At 54.5% G+C, this 22,571-nt stretch overlaps 1 protein-coding gene across 5 annotated transcripts in view; it reads left to right on the forward strand.

Annotated features, from left to right (window-relative positions):
- The first annotated feature begins 2,494 nt into the window (after window positions 1–2,494).
- UBTF (upstream binding transcription factor) overlaps window positions 2,495–22,571 on the forward strand; it is a 30,244-nt gene continuing 10,167 nt past the window's right edge. The window contains exons 1-12 of one of the 5 annotated variants that reach the window (XM_054014025.1): window positions 2,495–3,414; window positions 7,029–7,170; window positions 13,433–13,608; window positions 14,124–14,207; window positions 15,189–15,344; window positions 16,626–16,690; window positions 17,400–17,520; window positions 17,985–18,095; window positions 18,446–18,576; window positions 19,841–19,982; window positions 20,522–20,563; window positions 22,174–22,287. In XM_054014025.1, the coding sequence (XP_053870000.1) occupies window positions 7,113–7,170; window positions 13,433–13,608; window positions 14,124–14,207; window positions 15,189–15,344; window positions 16,626–16,690; window positions 17,400–17,520; window positions 17,985–18,095; window positions 18,446–18,576; window positions 19,841–19,982; window positions 20,522–20,563; window positions 22,174–22,287 (1,200 nt within the window). In that variant the 5' untranslated portion in view covers window positions 2,495–3,414; window positions 7,029–7,112. Of the gene's footprint in view, window positions 3,415–3,543; window positions 3,741–4,609; window positions 4,683–7,028; window positions 7,171–13,432; window positions 13,609–14,123; window positions 14,208–15,188; window positions 15,345–16,625; window positions 16,691–17,399; window positions 17,521–17,984; window positions 18,096–18,445; window positions 18,577–19,840; window positions 19,983–20,521; window positions 20,564–22,173; window positions 22,288–22,571 lie in introns of those variants that run through there. The other 4 variants (XM_054014029.1, XM_054014026.1, XM_054014027.1 and 1 more) reach the window with 4 other exon arrangements.

A 22,571-nucleotide genomic window follows, 5' to 3' on the forward strand; every position in this document is an offset into this window, starting at 1 on the left:
TACAGATTTTAAGCAAACACGTGAGTATTTGAAGTTTCGCATGATTTTCTGTTGGTGCAGGGAGCATCTTTTTGTTCTATGTTTGTACAGTGCCTAGCACGATGGGGCCCTGTGCTCCTAGGTGCTACCACAATACACAGTATCTGCTCATGCAACTTCAGCTCTTTGTTTCCCCGGTAACTGCAGTACTTAGATAGGACTTTGCATTCTCAAAGCACTGTACAAATATTAAAAAGAAGAACAGGAGTACTTGTGGCACCTTAGAGACTAACAAATTTATTAGAGCATAAGCTTTCGTGGACTACAGCCCACTTCTTCTGATGCATACAAATATTAAGTAATTCCCCAGTCAATACTCTGAGGTCCTTTTCTCCCTGTAGTAAGAACCACTTTCCCACTACACAAAGACTTAAGTTTGGGTAGTTTAGTTCTCTGCTGTCCACAGGCAACAACGAAGATAGAAGCACTATGGAGTTTCTTGGTTCTGAGCTGGATTCACCCACCATGATCCATTCTGTGGCAGTGGAGTTATGGACACCAAAAGTAAAAAGTCTTGGCCCTGATCCTGTAGTGAGCTGCATGGTGGAGTCCTATGATGCTTGAAGTTCTGTACAGGATGGAGGCCCTGGATCTGGCTGATTTAGCTGCAGGCCTAGTAATCTATGATGGAAAACGGTGCTGGTTTTGCCATACTTTTAATCAGGTTCTACATCAGTATTCACAACCATTTACCACCTGCCAGCATAATGGCTGAAATGAGTGTGAAAATGCTTTTAAAACTGGTAGTTTTTTAAAATACTCAAGAAATAAAATGAATCTTACATTCATGTAGCAACTTTCTTTGCATATCTATCGCTATATAGGTAGAGAGAGCACTACTAAAATGCAGCCACCAGCCAACTTCATTGCAACATGCAGCAAAACTGTGGAAGAAGGGGAAATTTTGACCAAAGGATATTGTGGGGAATCCTCTGTTTTAACTAAAGTTCCACAGCATGTTTAGGGCCAAATTTTCAGTGGTCTGGCATCTCTTTGCTAGTACATATCATGCACTCACATTTTCATGCCTACAATGAACTGTGGTGTCAGATGTCAGAAATGTTCAGTTTGCGGGAACTGAAGCTGTTTGTGGGACAGGGTTGATTTGACTTTGATGAATTTCACAATTCCAAACATTTTTGAAGAAAGTTTAGACATTGACAATTTCTAAATGTAAAGGTTCCATTTTGTTTCAAAATGATTTTTCAGTTAGAAATTGTAGTTATACTAAAAAAGTTTTAAAAGACTAAAAAAGGTTTAAAGTGAAACAACATGTTTCAATTGATCTGATCCATTTTTTTTTAGGTTATTGGTTTATGAAAATTGAGATTGACTGTTCTTCCCAATTTGTGAATGGAATTTTTTTTAAAGCTTCTAAACCGATCATGAACGGGAAGACCATCTCCAGCCCAGCTCTAGTATCAATTAAGATGTGCGTCTGCCATTCTCCATCTATAGGTGCACACACACAGACACACAAGCAGGTTCATATGTGTGTGTACAGAAGTTGCATCCACCAAGAAAGGGGATAGGCCTTCACCTCATTTAAAATTTTGGCCCGCCCTATGCAGAACAGACAAGACCTAAGTTTTTAAGGTTTCACCCAAAATGGTCACTTTGAAAGGCAACTAGCCTCTGGGTGAAACACAGCAGCTGTTTAACACACCTCAGTGACAGGACACAACAGTTTTAGAGCAGGAAGTGAACAATGCTGAAAACTGATGGCAGTATTTTACACCAAGGAATTGTAAAATTTTGTTTTTTTCTCCCACCAGTGTGGTGTTAACAAGGGTAAGATTTTTATTCTAAATTCCTTAGTGTAGACAAGGCCTAAATATGCTATTTATATTTTGGTTCCTTTCCCAGACCTGAAGAGTTCTGTGTAACTCAAAAGCTTGTATGTTCCACCAACAGAAGTTGATCTAATAAAAGATATTACCTCACCTACTTCTCTCTGGCTTACATCAGTACTTTAACTCTTCCCTAGCTACCACCCCACCACCACCATGTTAAAACGAATCTACATTAATCTGTGATAACAAAACTCAGCAGCGCTGTCTGACATCCCCTTTACATTTCCCCATACTAGATAAAGTATCTAATGCAACAGGGCAGAAAAGCAATTGCAAATCCTGTTATGGGAATCCCTGCATTGGTAGCCAAAGCAAAACCATGTAGCACCCTCCTCCTTGTTTCATGTTTATGGGCCTTAGAGCAGGTCCACCCACCCTTTTTTCCCTAAGAGAGCTCATAACACTTAATTGCCTTTTTTTTTTTTTTTTTTTTTTGGTCTGTAGGAGCCGCTTGCTTATTGGGATTGCCATTAATTTGACAGGCAGATCCCAGACAGGGGATTGGCTAGCAGCAGATGACGCCCATAACAACAAAGGTGGAGTTGGAAAAATTAGATTAAAAAAAATTGGGGGGTGGGGGGGAATGAAAAACTCTCCCTTCACCCGCCCCTCTCCGGCTCTGAAATATACAAGAGTGTCAATTTCACGGTATCGTTAACAAATCCAGCGGTTCACCCAGTCCGGGAGGAAAGTGTGAATTTCACTCTAGACCTGTTTGTGCATTTCCTGGTGCAAGAGACACACAACAAAACTCCCCATTTTTTCCCCCCGTCTCCTTCTTCCCCGTGAGCCTGTTTACAACGCAGCCACTGGCAGTTCAGTTCAGGTTCCTTCTTTTGCGTTGCTGCAAATGTCTGTCCCAGCCCTCGGAACTTTACCAAGAAAATCTGAATTTTATTTTTGTGCATAGGTGGAACTTAAAAAAAAACCAACAACAACTCTTTTTTTCGTGCTATTCGCGATGGGTTGTAGGAAATCGACCATTTGAATTTTTGGTGCTGTTGTTGCAAACGTCAGAAGAGGATTGTTGCAAATGTAAGCTGTTTTTTTTTTCCTCCCTTCTCGTTCCCTGTCTCTCCTTTTCCCTCCTCCTCCTCCTCCTCTCTTCTTTTGGCTACAGTGTTGCAAAAGCAAAGAGCAATAAACACGCACACACACACAGAGAGAGAGAGAGGAGACAGACAGACACACAGCCCCGTAAGAGCCAGAAGAGAGAGTTAAAAGAGGAGAGGAGAACGGGTTCTCTGACAATTCCGTTTAGGGAGCAGATGGAAAAGTGGAGACTTGTGAAGGGCTGCGAGGTTGGCTAAGGATCCAGGAGCGAAAAGAGCCCGGCTGATTGGAAGAAAAAAGCAGAGAGATGGAGGCGGGGGAAGTGCAATCTCTCTGCGGGGACTGGAGCGAGTCCACGCCCGGGGCCAGCGCTGCAGAGCTGGCCAGCATTCAACCAGCGCTCCCCAGCTCAAAAGCACCCAAAAAAAAGCAGCCCCCAAGTTCCTTCTTCAGCCTGGCTGATTTGCAGGTAGGTGCCTTTTGGAGGAAAAAAAAAAACAACCCGCGACCTCCAGCAGTCAACGCGCCCGATGCAGCCCCCTGTTGCAAGGGAGGGTGGGTGGGAGAGACGGATCAGGGGGAGGGGGGAGAAGGCACGATCCGAGGCATCGCTTGCTGCACCGGGCTGGTTTGCTGCAGCAGGAGCGCATGTGGAGCTCGCCATTAGCCGACGCTCTGGTTCGCCATCTGGGGCTGGAGGAGGCGCTTTGTTTCCTCCGCAGGCTCCGGCGGCGGTTGGCTGCAGCTGCTGCTTTCCCCCCCGGTTGCAGACTCGCCTGGTGCCCGGCTGACTCGGTAAGGAGCAGGCGGTCGGGGGGAGAGAAGGCACCGGGGCTCGGGTTTTTTTTTCTTTTTTTTGGTGTGGTCAAGCGGGGAGATTTTGGGGCTGGCTGCACGGGCAGATCGAGGCGGATTTTCCACGCGCTCGCAGGCAGGGGGAGGCCCGGGGATCGCCCTGCAGGAAGCGGCGGCTCCATGAGCCTCGGCTTGCCCGGGGAGCGGCGCTTACAAAGCGGGGTGGAAAGCGGGTTCCTGCCCCTCCGGGCTGCTGCGGAACCGGACCCCCCTGGAGCAGCCGCGGCGGTAGGGGAGGGGGAGCCCGGCGCCGCCGCCTCGTGCGCGCTGCAGCCCGGCGGTGCCGCTCCGCGTGCAGGGGGGGACCGCACGCGGGGCTGGAGGGGGGCCCCGGTCGGGAGGCTGCCGGATTTCGGGGGCAGCGTCCAGGGCTGGGCGGTGGTTGGTTTTTTTTCCTCCCCCCGAGGCGGTTAGTTCTGCGCCGGGGCTGGGGAGGTCGCCATCCCCGCCCGGGCCGCCATCCGGCGGGCGGTGCGTGCCCAGGCTGGTTCCCCTCCCCGCCGGCCGGGCGCGGGGCTCCGACCCCCCGCTGGGTGGGTGGTTCTGGGCTCCGGCGGGTGGGCTGGGCGGAGGAGAGACGCTCCCCGGGGGTCGGTGCGGGGAGGACGCGCAGCCCGGCTCTGCCCGCAGCTGCCCGGACGCCCCCAGCCGGGCATCCAGCGCGGCGCTCCCCGCCTCCTCCTCCCCTGCCCCCAGCGGCTCCGGCGAGGCTGCGGCTGCAGCGGCTCCGGCGAGTCCTTCCCCCGCCCCCCTGCCCTGGAGCCGCGGGAGGTGGGTCCGTGTCGGCTTCGGCGGCGCGCTCAGGGCCGGAGCGGGGCGAGCCGCGGAGCCGGCGGGCGGAGCCAGCCATTGTCTGCCGGAGCCCGCCGCGCGGGGAGCCCGGTAACCAGGCGGGCGGAGAGCGGCGCGGGGGCCGCTGCGAGCCCGGGCGGCGGCCGGGGAAGGGTGGCGGCGGCCGGAGCCGAGGCGCCCCGGGAGGGCCCGAGTCTCCGGCGGCGGGGAGCGGTCGGGGGAGCGGAGCGGGGCGCCGCGCAGGCCGAACGGCCCCGGGTCCCCGCGGGGAGCGGGCGGGCCCCGAGCAGCGGGCGGGAGACGGGGGTCGAGCCGCGCTCCGCCCGGTGAGCGGCTCCGGGGCGGCCGCGGTACCGCGGGGGGGGGGGTCGGGAGCAGGCCCCGCGTCGGGCGGCAGCGGCGCCGGCAGGCGGCGGGGGTGACGCCGCAGCGCCCAGCGGAGGAGGCCGCCTGCTTTCCCCGGAGGGGGTGGGGGAGGGAGGCGCAGCTGCTGGCGCGTCGGTCCCGCCCGGCTGCCGCTGCCTGGAGGAGGAGGAGACTGGCGCTGGCCTGAGCTGCGTTTGGGCAGGGGCTGCGCAGGGCACGTGGGGATCCGATCTGCCCCCCCTCCCGGTCTGCTCCTCCCCCCGCCCGGGGATCTGCCCCCCCTTCCCTGCTCCTCCTCCCCCCGCCCGGAGATCTGCCCCCCCTTCCCTGCTCCTCCTCCCCCCCCCCCGCCCGGGGATCTGCCCCCCCCTTCCCTGCTCCTCCTCCTCCCCCCCCCCGCCCGGGGATTTGTCCCCCCTCCCGGCCTGCTCCTCCCCCCGCCCGGGGATCTGCCCCCCCCTTCCCTGCTCCTCCTCCCCCCCCCGCCCGGGGATCTGCCCCCCCCTTCCCTGCTCCTCCCCCCCCGCCCGGGGATCTGCCCCCCCTCCCGGCCTGCTCCTCCTCCCCCCCCCGCCTGGGGATCTGCCCCCCCCGCCTGGCCTGCTCCTCCCCCCCCCGCCCGGGGATCTGCCCCCCCCTTCCCTGCTCCTCCCCCACCACCCCGGGGATCTGCCCCCCCACCCGGGGATCTGCCCCCCCTTCTCTGCTCCTCCCCCCCACCCGGGGATCTGCCCCCCCCTTCCCTATTCCTCCTCTTTCCCCCCCCCCCCCGTCCCGGCCTGCTCCTCCCCCCCCCACCCGGGGATCTGCTCCTCCCCCACCACCCTGGGGATCTGCCCTCCCTCCCGGTCTGCTCCTGCTCCCCCGCCCTGCCTGGGGGTCTGCCCCCGCCATCTCTGCTCCCTTCCTCCCCCCCCACGGGGATCTGCCCCTCCCTCCTGGCCTGTCCCTCCTCCCCCCCCCCCCCCCCCGCCTCCACCTGGGGATCTGCCATGCCTGGAGATCTGTTCCCACCCCCCCTCCTGGCCTGCCTGGGGATCTGCCTCCCCCGCCCGGCCTGCTTCTCCCTCTGCCTGGGGAGCCCTCTGGTCCCCCCCACTATGATCCTGGTCCAACCCCAACTCTCTTGCTTGAGATTCCCTTTACCCTCCCCCATCCTGTTCTGCTCCTCATCCTCTATCTGGGGATCCCTCCTTCCTCCCCCCCCATCCCATTCCAGCCCCTCCTCTCCAGTCTGGGGATCCCTCTGCCATCCTAGCTTGCTCCTCCTCCCTCCACCTGGGGATCCCTCTGCCCCCCCAATGTGATCCTGGCCTCCTCCTCCCCCTGCCTGTCTGTGTCTCTCCCCTCCCTCTCAGTGATCCCAGTCCAGCTCTCTCCACCCTGGCCCCTTCCTCTCCCAGGCTGGAGGTCTTTCTGCTCCCCACCCCACAATCCCAGCCCTCTCCCTCCCCTTGCCTGGGGGTCCCTCATCACAGCCCAGCCCCCTCCCTCAATCTCAGCTCCCCCATCTTTCTGACCCCCATACGTGCAGATGTCTCCAATGCCCCTGATCCAGCTCCCACTCATATGTTGGGAGGAGTTTCTGGGCTCTCTGACTTATGGGTCTATGAAAAGGGGTTGGGCTCCCATTGTCCCCTTGTCTCTGGGGTTGGCCTTCTTCTGGGTCCCCCTTCCCACAGGGGAGAGGAGGAAGAGGTCAGGAATACAGTGCAGGATAGAGATATGGATGGGAGGAGTCTACTGGAGGGTGGGGGTCGCAGTCCCACTCCTCCATGCTCTCGCACTTCCCACTCGCGCTTCCTCCCTCTCCACTGGAGGAAAGATGGGCCCTTGGGTCCCTCACCCCGTCCCTAACCTACCCAGTCTTTTGGCACCAGGATGCAATTTTTCAGTGGTGCAACAGGTAAAGGAGGTGCAGTTAGCCGAGTTCTCCTGGCTCTGGTGTGATTGGGGGAAGGGGCCCATTTTAATTCAGAGAAGTGGTTTCAGCTTGGGCTGGTCCAGAGACCAGGGAAGACAAGTTTTCTGCAACCAGAGTTTATAGCTCCGGTTTCTGTTTGCTTTTAGAGTGAAGCTTGGTTGATTTAAGGTAGATTGAGAGACAGCAGGAGAGACCCAAAAGGGATCGCCCTTGGGTCAGACAGGTGGAGAATGAACGGAGAAGCAGATTGCCCTACAGACTTGGAAATGACAGCTCCCAAGAACCAAGGTGAGAGCAGCCCTGTTGCCCATGCTTTCCCCATCTGAAAGGGATCTGTGCTTTGAGATCCTCTTTGTGTACCCACCCCCCAAAATCCTGCAAGGATCTAAGCATATGAGTAATCCCAATGAGACTACTTACGGGTGTGTGTAGTTAAGCACTTGTGCGAGTCTTTGCAACAGCGTTTAAAAATTAGAAAGGTGCCTTGGTTGTGATGTAATAAACTGTACCTAGCAGTTAGAGCAAATCCAGAATCCGTACATGGATTTGGCCTTCAAACCATGCTTTCTGCTAGTCCTTTCCTGGGGACACTCAATAAAATTATTTAACGTTTAAAGTGGCCACTAAAGCCGGCAGAGTTAAGACTGATGCTCCAGCCCCACTCCATCCAGTTGTGGATGTAGAAAGGGGCCTGGCGGACTAGTTTATGGATGCCAGCCAGGAAATTCAAAATCGAGGCCAACTTTTATTGGTTTGTGTCCTGATTGTAACATTTGAACGAAACATACGGGATCAGATCCATACCTGATGGGATCGGGTGCAGCTTCATTGACTTTGCTGGAGTTAAGTATCAGGGAGTAGCTGTGTTAGTCTGTAGCCACAAAAACAACAAGGAGTCTGGTGGCACCTTAAAGACGAACAGATTTATTTGGGCATAAGCTTTCGTGGGTAAAAAACCTTGCAACTGTTCACATTGGAGCTGGATTGACTCAGGCCTCCACCTCCTAGATCATCCAATTTTCTTTTTTTAATTTTTAAAGTGGTTTTAGCCCCACACACGTATAAATCTGACTAGAAAAAAGTCCGTCCCGTCCCCCCCCCCCGTGTTTGTTTAGCCCTTAGCACGATGCGAGCCTGGGCCAGGACAAGCGCTCCTGGGCGCTACGATACTGCAAAGAAATAATAATTCTCACTGATAAGGTCAGAATCAGGCTTCCTGTGTTAATTTTGCCCTGCAAATGGCTGCTTGAAGCGCTTTAAAAAGCCCTTGGGAAAACGGAAAGACCAATACTGGAGCCACACCCACCATGAATGATCAAAGAACCGACTCCCGTCCATTCCTTGCATGCATGCCCAAGGCTCCCATTGACTTCTCCCATTGAATCCTGGGGACTCGAAGACTGCCAGATCAGAGCCCAGAAGTTGTATCTGTGCATGCTAAGATGGTGACATGGAAGATCAGATACCATGTTTCTCTAGGGAGCAGCAGAAATCCCTCCCCGCCCCTGGCAACCCATGTACATCATTGCTTAGTGGCAGCTGCATTCCTTCGAAGCATCTGGTATAGGGTGCAGTCGTAGGCCAGAGACCCCAGGAGATGACTGCAGAGTTTGCTCGGGAGTGGTGGATCTGATAACGTAGCTACACAAAATGCATATTAATGAGCCATGCGGGTCTGTCTGGTAGCTCATTTGATTGACAGGTAGTGAGGCTGTGAAAGGGAAATTGTTAAGATTTGACAGAATTTAGCCTACCTTAAAATCGCCACACACACACACAGCCCTCCTCCCCCTCGGTCTGCCACCAAAATGGAGGTGGTTGGTGAATGGAGTCTAACTGGGGAGTGCTTTGAGGGGAGATTCTGCAGCAACAAAGCTAAGGCATGCGGGGACTTGGGGACGTACAAAGACCCTGCTTTCTGAACCAAATATGCCCTGGTCTAATCAGGTAAGTTTATTTCAATGCCCTAGTAGAATCAGGTGCATTGATTTCAGTGGCTTTGTGTCCATTTACACAAGGACTGGAGTTGGGTGGTTGAGAGGAGTGCAGGATTTTTGTCGTTTCCATAAACTGGCCGTTCCCAAGAATGGAGCAGGGAAATCCATTATGGTACACCCCGAAACCCAGAAGCAAGAGGTACACGTGGGGTCGGCTTAGGCCTCACTATTGTCCTCTTAGGGTACATCTACACTACAGCGGGGAGTCGATTTAAGATACGCAAATTCAGCTACGTGAATAGCGTAGCTGAATTCGACGTATTGCAGCCGACTTACTCCGTTGTGAGGACGGCGGCAAAATCGACTTCTGCCGCTTTTTGTCGGCGGCGCTTACTACCACCTCCGCTGGTGGAGTTAGAGCGCCGATTCGGGGATCGATTGTCGCGTCCCAACGGGACGCGATTAATCGATCCCCGATGGGTCGATTTCTACCCGCCGATTCAGGCGGGTAGTATAGACCAGACCTTAACGTCTGCTGTGTGATATTAAGGACCGTGGTTGGCTCTTTGCATAAAACTCTTGACACTGATGGGAACTGTGTGTGTGGATTGAAAGCAGTATATGAATAAATGTTACTCTGGAACTTGGGAGTCTAACCAATCTATTTTAACATGTCATTGATTAAAATGGTAGACAAAGTTCACAGCTGTTAATTTTCCAAATGCTAAAGATCAGATTGTTTTTAATTTGGGGAGAAGAAAAAACCCCAACAGCAAATGTTTAGGATGGCCAGCTCTGAAAATCTCAGGAGAGCTGAACTTTTAATTCCCTTTAATTTTCATGGGAATGAGGTGTCCTTATCCCATACAGAGCTTTGCAAACCTCAGTTTTCTCCCATGTCGTGGGTTAAAATTCTGCAACCCTTCACTTCAAATCAAAAGCCTTTGAAAGGTGAGCCGCATAGTGGAAGGTGGTTTTGAATTGAGGGTCTGATCAAGCTTTCACTGAAATCAATAGGCAACTTCCCCACAGGCTTTGAGTCCGACCCGAAGTAAATATAGAAGACTTGGCAGCGAAATACCAAAAACCTGTGTTTGTTTTTTATATCTTTACTTGCCCCCTTTGTAAAAATCTAGGACTTGCTGGGCATGCCCAAGAATGCAACTTGGTGGACAAAGTGGGACTTCCATAAGATTTCCAGTAGCTGTGGTGTCCCAGAATTATGCACCTGTGGGTTCCCCTAGTGAATCAAGGATTTTAACAAAGGAGGGGAAGGAATTTTAAGAAGCAGTGGGAGGCATGTGGGAGGAAACACTGGTATGTAAAGGCTAAGTATTGTTAGGTGGGGAAACTTCCATTTACTTACTGCATTTAGTCTGCTTAACTTTACTGTATGTGATTATATATAGGGTTTGTTTGCCATTTTGCTGCCCAGATCAAATTCCTAGAAATGTAGGACTGGAAAGGGACCTCAGTAGGCCATCTAGTCCAGTCCCCTGCACTGAGGCAGGACTAAGTATTATCGAGACCAGGGGTTCTCAACCTTTTTCTTTCTGTGGCCTCCTGTGACGGAGCAGGGAGCAGGGCAGATTTGACCTGGGAATGTTGCAGGGGGATTGCAGTGAGGAGGGGGGACTTCCCTTGAAGGAAGCTACCTGAGCTGTAACCTGAGCCAGGAACAGGGGTGGGGAGAATTAACACCTTCTGCCCGGGAGACTGAACAAAGGAGAGGAGCAGCGGGAGGAGTGGGGAGTTTAGTTTCGGTTTGGGCTGGGTGTGCAACGCAGGGAACCCCAAGCTGGGGTCTAAGCTCCCTGAACCTCCCAGAGGGACCTAATTGAGGGGGTCTGGTCGTACCTACACGCTCTGCTTGAGACTGTGTTCCTGTCCTTAAATAAACCTTCTGCTTTACTGGCTGGTTGAGAGTCGCAGTGAATCTCGGGAAGAGGGGTGCAGGGCCCTGACTCCCCCACACTCCGCAACACCTCCCCAACATGCTATAAAAACTCAATGGCCCACCTATGCCACAGCAACTGTTTTCCTGTATATAAAAGCCAGGGCTGACGTTAGGGGGTAGCAGGGAGGGCAATTTCCTGGGCCCCCACACCACAGAGGGCCCCACGAAGCTAAGTTGTTCAGGCTTCAGCCCCAGGTGGTGGAGCTGGGGATAGCGGGGCTTCGGCTTTCTGCCCTGGGCCCCAATGAGTCTAACGCTGGCCCTCCTTGGCGACCCCCCTAAAACCTGCTCGCGGCCCCCCAGGGGGCCTCGGACCCCTGGTTGAGAACTGCTGCTCTAGACCATCCCTGACGGGTTTGTCTAGCCTGTTCTTAAAAACCTCCAATGACGGAGATGCTGCAACCTCCCTAGGTAATTTGTTCCAGTGCTTAACCACTCTGACAGTTAGATTTTAGGAAAAACTTCCTAACTTATAAATCTCTCTTGCTGCAATTTAAGCCCGTTGCTTCTTGTCCTGTCCTCAGTGGTTAAAAAGAACAATTTATCACTCTCCTCCTTGTAACAACCTTTTGCATACTTAGACTTATCATGCCCCCTCTCTGTCTTCCCTTTTCCAGAGGAAACAAGCCCTATTTTTTTCAGTCTTTCCTCGTAGGTCCTGTTTTCTAGACCTTTTATCATTTTTGTTGCCTCTGGATTTTCTCCACATCTTTCCCAAAGTGCGATGCCCAGAAATGGACACAATATCCCAGTTGAGGCCTTAACAGTGTTGAGTAGAGCGGAAGAATCACTAGATCTCTTCAGCCAGATTCAGAGATCTCTCCATAGATTTGAAGATCCAAAGGGACCCTTCTGATCATGTGGTCAGATCTCCTGCCTAACCCAGGAGATCGGTGCACGTGTTGATTGCTGAGAGAAACAGCCAAGGAAGATAATGACGTTTAGCTGTCTGCTTCTCCGGGGTGCAGTCTCTCTCACTTTTCATTCATGTACTCTGAATCCAAGTCTGCCCGCCTTCTTGTGTATTGCATGTGGGTTGGGCGGTCGGCCTCCAGGGTCCGTGGTCACGAAAGCGGGAGTTAGAACGGAAACGGTCACTCTTAAAACAGTTGCGTTAAAGCACGTGGGTTAGCGTGTAACGCGCTGCGCCCTGCAGATGTGGATAAGCTAGGCCCCTGTTGTATTGGGGGGGGGGGGGGGGGATTTGGAGGTCTGCTCTCCGCAGCACTCAGGGCAGCTCTTCATCTACTGACTGCTCAGCTGGGCTAACCCTACAATGGGTAGATTTTTCAAGTAAGTATTTGCCGGCCTCTTTTCAGGGCCCGGGGAGGGGATAAAACCGAGCAAAGGAAAACGTGGGCTGAATGTCGGGAAGAAAAGCCGTAAATAGGGAGATCTCGGCGCCCCAGAGCCGTGTTCCCCAGAGACCCGCATGACGTGGGTCTTTTTCCCCCTTTGGCTCTGACTTCTATGAGCCGAGGTGCTGGGGGGGGCATTAGAAACAAACCTTCCAGGCTCCTAGCTGTGCATTCTGCCCTGCCTCTCAGCTGCTCCCCTCGCTTCCCTCCCTGGGAGCTTCCTGCTTCTTCCAGGGGGCAGCGTGCAGGTTTGGTGATTGCCCCCATAGGCCGGCTGGCACTGAGCATCTGCCTGGCAATGCAGTAACCACAGAGCAACGGGGCTGGCCCTTAGACAGTCTTAGCGGGGGGGGATTTATCTCTGCCTGGGGGGAGAGAGGAGCCAGTTTATGCCTCCCGTGTTCAGCAGGCTGCAGGGGCTGGTTCCGGTTACTCTCACTGGTGTCCCTGTGGAGTTTTGCCAGGTTGTGAGAATGCCGTGGCCCCGCCGTTCCTCTAGCTGACCCACTCCCTGCTCCAGCCATAGGGGCTTCCAGCACTGGGGGGAATTGAACAGGGTACCAGGTGCCTGTCCCGCAGCCCCATCACGCCAGCCCAGCCGGCGTCAAGGGGCCATAGCGACTTGTGTCCTTCATCCGCTAGGCTCTAGAGTGGTATAAACTGAGCTCTTCTGAGCCTACGGAAGTTCTGTAGCCACGGCTTTCCAGTGCCCCTAGGCCTCCATTTTTAATTTGGGGGAGGCTTCCCAGATTTGCCAACCTGCCGTGCAGAGAGAGGTTAAAAACATCCCTCAGCAAGAGAACGTTCTTGCAAGCGGCCGTCAGGTAAACTCACCAGCTCTTGCCTTATTGCGTCAAAGAAACAGTCCTCAGCACTTGCAGCGTAATAGCTCCCGGCTTGTCTGCTGTTGCTTTAAAAAAACAACCCTCTGGCGCATGCTGAGTGAAATTTCTGCCTGAGCTGGGACGTTTTGGCCTTTAGAAGAGGATGGAAAAATAGCTGGTGGTCCCCCTAATTACCCAGAGCAGTCTGTCTGCCTCACAGGGGAGAATTTCATGCTGGGATCTGTAGTCTCTGCATGCTGCACTGTTCTAATAAAGGTGATGCTGGTTGAAGCGGCAGCTGGCCAAGTCTGGGTGCGGTGGTGCTATCCTGCTTGTGGCTGCGTTGGGTTAAAGGGCCGTCGCTCCGCTGGCGTTCGGTAAAAAGCTTCCACGCAGAGCTGCGTGGCCTCCAGCCTCAGGGAGGGCCAGCTGGCTGCGATGTGGTTTCGATCCTTTGGTTTCTTCCTTGCTCAGACCTTTGGTCCCAGGAGGACATGCTGACCCTGCTGGAGTGCATGAAGGGCAACCTGCCCTCCAATGACGGCAGCAAATTCAAAACCACCGAGTCCCATCTGGACTGGGACAAAGTGGCCTTCAAGGACTTCTCTGGCGAGATGTGCAAGATGAAGTGGATGGAGATCTCCACCGAGGTAAGCTCCGCGCGTTTAACACAACGACCTTGGGCGCTCTCCTGACGCTCAGTGCTATCGGGTCATGGCTTTGTGTCGCGCAGGGGAGTGAGTGGTCTAAGCCAGGGTGTGGGAGCCAGGAATTCCCGAGCCCCCTTCTTCCCCTACCTAAACAACCAACGTCCGATTACCCGGCCATAAGACTTGGGTTTTTCAATCATTTGTGTTAATTTTCTCCCCCAGCTCTGGCTCAGCCAGTGGGTCACTGTGGGCAAGTCCCTTCCCCCACTCTTTGCCCTGTGCCCCTCTGCACAGTGGGGATGACACTGACCTGTCTCCCCCTGCTTGGGGGAGGGCTCAAACAGTGAGCCACAGCATTGTTAGTGAAGTGTCGAGCGTTGTAGGGTTTAGCATCGACGCGTCCGGCGCTGTACAAATGGCAAAGCTGCCCCCTCCCTTTCCCCCAGCTTGTGATCTGTTATCACCATGGTGCTGTTTGATCTGTAGTGGGAACTGATCCCCGCCTATTCTTGTAGGTGAGGAAATTCCGAACGCTGACAGAGCTGATCATGGATGCTGAAGAACATGTAAAGAATCCTTACAAGGGCAAAAAGCTCAAGGTAGGTGATAGGGACGGGGCCAACAAATGGGGTCTCATGTCCCATCCTGTCCAGGCTGGGGGCAGCAGAATTGCCTTAACCATCACTGGGAGGAGCGGGAGTTGTCTTCTGTACTGGAGTCCAGGAAAATGCATCACACGTCAAGTCTCCCGTTTGTGATATTCTCTGGCAGGGAAATAGACTAATTGATCTAATGGGCCATTCCAGGGCTAACTCAGTGGGGGAAAACTTGGCTTCATTCTGACCGATGACAATACTGACGTGCTTCCCCAGGCTGTGAAGGATCAGTTAGCTAACGTTTGTAAAGCACGTTGGAGGTGGAAAGCTCTGGGTACTAGCCGCGTATGGTGACCATGTGAACTACGTACAACAGGCATGGGTGTGTTATTGATAACCTGTGTCTTAAGTTCAGAGCAGGGGGCCGCGAATTGGCTCGGGGAGGCAACGCAGTCTAGTGGCTACAACACAGAATGGGAGTCAAGACTCTCGGCATGAGTCAAGCCACTTCCCCATTTTGTGCCTCAGTTTCCTTTCCCCCGTCTTTAAAATGACACTAGTACCCTCCTCATGAGAGGGGCTGGGAGGCCTAATTACTGTGTGTAAATGGTCTTGGAGAGCCTAGGGGAGCCCCTTGGTGGCCTTGATAAAGCTGAAGGATTGTTATTTATCTGTCTTAGGTACTCGTATGGGTCCCATTCCCATAGCACGGAGCACCTCACAGCCTGCTGTGTGTGTATCCTCACCACCCCTGTGAGGCAGGGCAGTACTGTTCTCCCTCCCCCCCCCTCACAGATGGGGAACTGAAGCACAGACTGGCTAAGTGACTTGCCCCTGGTCACACAAGGGGTTTGTGGCGGAACCAGGAACTGAACCGGGTCTCCCAAGTCCCAGGCTGGTGCCCGAATCACTGGGCCATTCGTCCCCTTACAGGGACATGGTGTGCATGGGGATGTATGTTTGTAATTGTCCTCTTTCCCTCAGAAACACCCCGACTTCCCCAAGAAGCCCCTGACACCCTACTTCCGCTTCTTCATGGAGAAGCGAGCCAAATATGCCAAGCTGCACCCTGAAATGAGCAACCTGGATCTGACCAAAATCCTGTCCAAGAAATACAAGGAGCTCCCCGAAAAGAAAAAGGTACGTGGCGCTACAGAATGGGGGACTTGGGAGCTTTTCTCTCTCTCTCTCTCACACACACACACACACACTCTCTCTCTCTCTCTCTCTCTCTCTCTGATCCTGTGGGCAACAAGTCCTTAGGACAGAGCATGTTCAGGGAGGCAGTGTGTGATCTGATGGGTACAATACTGGACTGAGACACGGGAGCCGTGGGGGTCTATTCCTGGCTCAGCCACTGGCCTGCTGGATGAGCAAGTCACGTCACTGCTCTGTGCCTCGGTTTCCCCCTTCTGTACAATGGGGATAATGACACTGACCTCCTTTGGAAAGCGCTTTTGAGATCGTTGAGCGAAAAGCGCTACACAAATAGCTGAGTGGTATTATATATTTAAACCTGTTGGGCTCTTAAGATTATCGCCCCCCCATCCCCGCCCCCTGCCCCCCCGCACTCAGTATTTTCTGGGATCTCTTGTAGAGTCTGGGATCTGTTGGGGATAGGGGTGGTATCCAAGCTCCCCCCGTAATTTTTCCACTGAAATGGTTGGCAGCAAAACGGTTACAATGTTGATTGATCCTCATTAGCCTTCAGGGTCAGCTGCGCAGTGAGATAAACGTGCGCCCGGCGCTCTGGGTCCAGGCTGCCCATCTGTGGGCTCAGCGACGCTGCCCTGCTCTAGGTCCCCTGGGGAAGGCTTTCCTTGCAGTCGGAAGAGGTTAGGGACTGAGCCGTTGCTGTGACCGTTTCAGAGCTTCACGTGACATGTTGGCTCTATCCAAGAGGTCACCCTGGCTCGATCCATCCCATGCCCCAGCCCAGCGCCCGCCCACCCGGCTGGGTCAGACGTTCCATCGGAGCGGCAGCTGCATGCGCTGTTTGCTTTATGTTTAAGCCCTCGCCTGTCCCTGCAGAGGTCTCGGCGCTAAACCGCGTATCGACGGGACGTGGGACAGCGATAAACGTCCCCTCCGACTACCTGGCGCTAGGGCCTTCTGGCCTGAAACCAGGCTCTAGACAACGGCCAGGTTGGGATCTCTCCGTAGCTGCCTAGGGGTTCGGTGCCCCTTAGGATGAATGGGAATTGTGCGTCTAACCCCCTTAGGCAGCTTGGAAAATCTCAGCCCCTAGCTGCCATTTCCGGACCCGATCCTGCAGGGAGCTGCGAGCCCTGAACTCCCATGGACCCCAGTGGAAGCCAGGGTACTCAGCACGGGGGTCCCCTTCCTCTGCTGGGCAGCTGAACGTCAGACTCCGCTTGCTCCTCTCCCCTGTTAACACCCCGGTTCCCTTGTCCCTCCCAGACGAAATACATCCAGGACTTCCAGCGGGAGAAGCAGGAGTTTGAGCGGAACCTGGCAAGATTCAGGTAGGACACTGACCGGCCTTGTCTCCCCGGGGGCGATCTCTAGCCGTGTTTGTCCCGACTAATGGGGGATGATGAGCATGGACGTGTAACGCCCACAGAGGGAGGAGCCCTTTGTGGGGGGAACAACGAGGAGGAACAGGACGGGGGGGAACAAAGGGAAAGGAAGGCTGAATCTGAATGGTTTCATTGGCTCTCAAGCTGGGTGTCCTGGGGGGGACGCAGACTAAGGCCTGGGCTGGAGCAGGCGGGTCAGTAGAAGGCTTTTCTCTGACAAAGCCGCCCTAGAGTGCAGACATTGGGGAACCACCTGTGGATCCATCTCCCCCCAAGAGAATGGTGGGGGCCAAGTTGATGGGGTCCTTAAATACATTAAAGGGATCCTACGTTGGCCCCCCACTGCAGTATGGCCTCGATCTCTTCTAGCTCCAATTCCTATGACCCCCTGACTCTCTTCTTGGGCCCTTCCCCTTCTCCTAAGCCGCTAGGGCCCTGATCCTCAAAGGCATTTAGACTGCTATCTTCCATTAAAATCAATGGATATGAGGAGCCTAAATACCGCTGAGGTTCTAGGCCTCGGTGTGTAGCCCTCTTAGGTTCCGGGCCAAGATGTTCCAGGCTGGAACCCAGTTGATCAGAGTGTTATGGTCTGTCTCTTCCTTTCGCTGCCTCTGACACTCACTCCCCCCCTTCTTGTCCCCGCTGCGTGAAGGGAAGACCACCCAGATCTTATTCAGAACGCCAAGAAGTCGGACGTCCCTGAGAAACCCAAGACCCCACAGCAGCTGTGGTACAATCACGAGAAGAAAATCTACCTGAAAGTGCGTCCGGATGTGAGTTCCTTGTGGAGATGTGGCCTGTGTGTGTGTGTCTTTACACCATGGGAGGGGGGGGAGAGAAGCCGGGGACGGGAGGGGGCCTGAAGGAAGAGGCACCAAGCAGAAGTCCTGTGCTGTCCGGACAGAGGTAAGGAAGTGGCGCCCTGCATCTGGGAGCAGACCCGGTGCCCGAGAGAGAGGGCAGAGCACCGGTTTCGCTGTGCCTAGGGAAGGGACGCAGCACGTAGGGGCAGGACGGTGCAGTGAGCACGCCCAGGATCGCTGTGTTTCCCAGGGCGCAGAGAAGTGCCGAGCCCCATTGCAGGACCCAGAGCAGTGAGATCCCCCCAGCGCAAAGGCGACTCCCCTCCCACGTCCCCGCGAGCTGGGCTCGCTGCCCCGCCATCCCAGGCGGGAGAGAGGGCGGGCGGGGCCCGCATTTCACCCCTGTGCCCTCACCTCTGGCTTTGGGTTTTCAGGCCACCACGAAGGAGGTGAAGGACGCGTTGGGCAAGCAGTGGTCTCAACTCTCCGACAAAAAGAGGCTGAAATGGATTCATAAGGCCCTGGAACAGCGAAAGGAGTACGAGGTAGGGAACAGTCACCAGTTCCCCTCCATCTTCTCCCCGGCCCGACGAGCGCCACCTCCCGGCCACCAGCCGAGGGGCGTTCTGGGAGCCGGCCAGCCCCTCTCTGTAATCAGCCTGAGGGGTTTCTGTTGAGGGATGCAGGCCCCTCTCCTTCCACTCATTGTGGGGCTAGCCCACAGCCCAGGTAGCTCAGAGCCTTCCACCACAGAGCTTGGGGTCCATTGCCTCTCGAAAGCGAGGGCAGATGGGCGAGGTGTAGGGAGGTGACTGGCTTCTCTCCTCCTCCCCTCCCTATGCTGGTGGGCGTCGGCTCGGCCCCCTTAACCCTCCGGCTGCTTTGCCATCCGCAGGAGATCATGCGGGATTACATCCAGAAACACCCGGAGATGAACCTCGAGGAAGGCGTCACGCGCTCCACCCTCACCAAGGCAGAACGCCAGCTCAAGGACAAGTTCGACGGGCGACCCACCAAGCCCCCTCCGTAAGTCCCTTGCAATTCGGGGGTGGGGCTGATGCTGCTTTTTCTTGGGGAAGGGGGAGATCTGGGGCTTTCCATTCCTTCCCCTGTGTGGGTCCAGGAAAAGCAGGACTGGAAGAAAGCAATCTGGGGCCCTAGGCACACCCCTCCTGGCTTCGTACTCATGGCCCCATCCTCCATGGCTTGGCCCCACTGGGCCCTTCCTCACTCCAGCAGCTGGGTGTATCTGCTTGGGGGGACAGTTGGGCTCCCTGTGCTCTCCTCCTACCAGCAGAGCCCTCTTCTGGGTGGGCACTGGCAGGGTGCTCCAGGGCGGTGAGTCCTGGAGTTAACACCCCATTGAGCTCCTCCTCCGAGCTGTCGTTCCAGGCTCTCTGCAGATGCAGGCTGTTGTTGCGCTCAGATCACGGTTTCAAGTTTTTTTTAAACGAGAGCTCAGCCTTGCTCTGTACTTAACATTTAGCTCGACCTCATTATCACTCAGGGGTGTTGAAAAAATCTAGCTGCAGTTAGGTGTACAAAAGAATTCTTCCGTCGACCTAGCTGCTGCTCTCGGGGAGGTGGATTAACTGCAGTGGACGGAAAATCAAGTAGGACGCGTCTGCACTACCATGACACAGCTGCAGTGTAGCTCCCGTAGTGTAGACATACCCTTGGATTCTGAGTAATCATGTGACTCCTGGGCATGGGCCTGTAATCGGGCCTTCAGTGACACTGACTTCGCAGCATCCAGCCAGTTGACACGCAGGCTGCTCCAGATTTTGGAGGACAATATAGTTGGGATTATAGGGGGGAGGGATAGCTCAGTGGGTTTGAGCATTGGCCTGCTAAACCCATGGTTGTGAGTTCAATCCTTGAGGGGGCCATTTAGGGATCTGGGTCAAAAATCTGTCTGGGGATTGGTCCTGCTTTGAGCAGGGGGTTGGACTAGATGACCTCCTGAGGTCCCTTCCAACCCTGATTGTCTATGAAAACTCTATGATTATACCCAGAAATTGCTTCCCTTCCCTTTCGCTGCACCACTGAAATGCAGCCTCCTCTGGAGTTGAGCACTTCAGCTGTTGAACAGCGCACAGCAATGCTGCAGGGGAGACTGGGACAGGAGGTGAACCTGAGGAAGCAGGCTGGAATCCCCCAAGTTATTCCCCAGAGGGAACACCGCTGGGGAATTTTCAATGGCCATGTGTGGGCAGGACCCTCATCTGAGATGGGGGGGCGGGGAAGGAGTGGTGACCCCTAGCGCCTCACAGCCATTGTTGCTTCCCAGGAACAGCTACTCTCTGTACTGTGCGGAGCTGATGGCCAACATGAAGGACGTCCCCAGCACGGAGCGGATGGTGCTGTGTAGCCAGCAATGGAAACTGCTTTCCCAGAAGGAGAAGGACGCATACCACAAAAAGTGTGATCAGGTGAACAGGCCGGGGGCCAAGACGTCAGTGGAGCTGAGTTTGGGGAAGGGGAGAACAGCTAGAAACAGCCGGTTTCTGCCGCTGTCTTGGCCGTTCAAGTGGCCATGTTAAATCATCGGTCTGGGTTTTGAGCCCCACCTGCTATAGGCGCTGCCCTCCTGAACTGAGTGTATCTGGAGAAACGAGTGCCAGGAGAGAAGCCGGACGCCTGGGTTCTGCCCGTGACGCCGGGCAAGTCGCGTCCCCTCTCCGAGCCTCAGATTAAGCAAGGGGTGATTAGAGGCTGTGAAGTGCTTAGAGATCCTCCAGCGGGGAGATGGGATTAGAAGCCCCGAGCACTGACTGTGGGCGAGGTTGGTGCCAGAGGCTCGGGCCGAGGGAATCGGCTCTCTCGCTGTGCAGCGCTAGCTCTGACGCCGAGGCACAGATCCCCTGTGATTTTGCTGGGTGTTCGATTGGTGCGTGGGGATGGAGGTGACGTCTCTTAGTAACCGTCTCTCTCTCTCTCTCTTTCTCTCTCCTGCTGCTTTTTCCACCAGAGGAAGAAAGATTACGAAATTGAACTCTTTCGCTTCCTGGAGGTGGGTGTGCCTGGGACGCGGCGGGTGGCCCAGCTCGTTCTGTGAGGGGGCCCTGGCCAGCCTTCCCTTGGCATTTCATTACATGGCTCGTCTGTTTTGTTCTGCGTGGGCCACTGATCGTGTTGCACAATTGGGGTGGGGGGAGCGCTTTGTGTGCACGAGGGCCTGTCTGTCTTTCTCTGCAGCACGGGCTAAAGAGGCAGGCACGGCGCGATGGTATCCCTGTATTCCCCAGGTGCAGCTCCAGCTGTCTCCTTTCGCTGGGGCGGATGTCAATCAGAAGTCTGTTCCTTTATATATGGGGTCTTATCCCGCCCCCTATCACTGCAGTATCCCAGCCCCTTCCAGTCATGCATTAAGCAACTTGATTAACAGTTGTCACGTGTGGTTCGTTCCCAGGGGAGGAGGGTGTGGGCAGTGGAGGGTTTGTTTTGGTAGGGTTTTGTTCCGGTGAATGTCCAGGCTGCTAGGGATGGCCGTTCATTCCCCAGTCTCTGACCAGCTCCGGAGAAAGCGCCGTCTCCTGCATAGAGGAGCTTTAGCGGAGTGAGAGCCCAATGTAAATGGGTGTGAGGGAAGAGAGAACCTAGGAGTGTTTGTGTGTGTGATCCCCTTCCAGCCCCCCACCATGTTTCCACCATCTTCCCAGCATGTGGGGATTTAGCCTTCATTCAGCTGGTGGGGGAGGGCAGGGCAGGGCCTGGCCTTGTTTTGACCTAGGCGCTACTTTTTCCAAAACGTCTGGGAGCTGCTAGCCCCAGTGTTATGTCTGGATGGGCGCGATGATTTTGTTTGCAAAAACCAAGGGTGGAAAACCCAACAGGTCTGTTTCCCCACCCGCTTCCCCCAGGATAAAGCTTCCTGTCTCTGGGGGAGGAGAGAAGGTCCCTCTTTGTCTGAGTAGGTGGGACAGGGACTGGCTCGGGTCGGAGCTGGTATCTGTCCGTGCTGTGGGAGAGCCCAGCACCCCGAAGTGCTGGGCTTAGCTGTCTCAGGATGGGTCCATTTTGTCACGTGGTGTTTTAACCAATCTCTGGGCACGTTCGCCGGTTTAAAACCCGGTGCTCTAGGAAGGTGCCAATGCATTTGGAAAATGGTACCTATAGCACCAAACATTTCAGGTGGGGGTGTCCTTTTCCCCTCTATCCCTGGAGTCATAAAAGGGAAGCGTTGTCTAGTGGCTAAATCACAGGCCCGGGAGTCAGAACTCCTGGGATCTGTTTGTGTCTGTGCCACAAATTCGCTGGGTGTCCTTGGGCAAATCACTTCCTCTCTATACCTCTGTTTCCCCAGCTCTAAAATGGGCATATACATTTTACTGTGAGGAATTGGTTAGTGCCTATGTGCACCACTGCCCTCTAGTGGATATGACTGGAAATCCCGCACTGTGTCATAGGCCCAGTACAGCGAATGGAGATTCTCTAGTAGGCAGATTCTGGAGCAGGAGAATCCGAGGCCCATGTGGTTTGAAATGCTCAAAGGCGTTCGTGAGACTAAAACAGCAGCATTGTTGTTGTTTCATTCCCTTTTCGTTGGATTGTTCCTCCTTTGAAAACTCGCTCGCGCCTCTTTGGTGCTCTCTCACCCACCCGCCTTTGCTTGCAATGCAGAGCCTGCCCGAGGAGGAACAGCAGAGGGTGCTGGGGGAAGAGAAGATGCTGGGAGCGAACAAGAAAGGCGCCACCAGCCCAGCTTCCAAAATGTCATCGCCAGACACCGGCAAGGTGAGGGGCCGGCTTTGGCGCAGGGGGTGCGTGTGCGTGTCGTGAGAGTAGAGGGACAGAGCCAGTTACTTCTAAACCAGCTTCAAGACTTCTGGATGGTAACTGCTGAGCCAGCAGGGAAAAATTAAACCAATAAAATAAAGAACATAAAGAAATTCAGATTTTTTTTTTTTGACTATTGGAAGCTGCAGTGGGATTTTTTGTGCCCTTTTTTTTTTTTTCATATTATATATAATTTTTTTTTTTTTTAAAACTCAACCCCACCAAGACCCTTTGTGCTCTTC

Source organism: Malaclemys terrapin, chromosome 25, assembly GCF_027887155.1.
Source record: "Malaclemys terrapin pileata isolate rMalTer1 chromosome 25, rMalTer1.hap1, whole genome shotgun sequence".
Classification (NCBI taxonomy): Eukaryota; Metazoa; Chordata; order Testudines; family Emydidae; genus Malaclemys; species Malaclemys terrapin.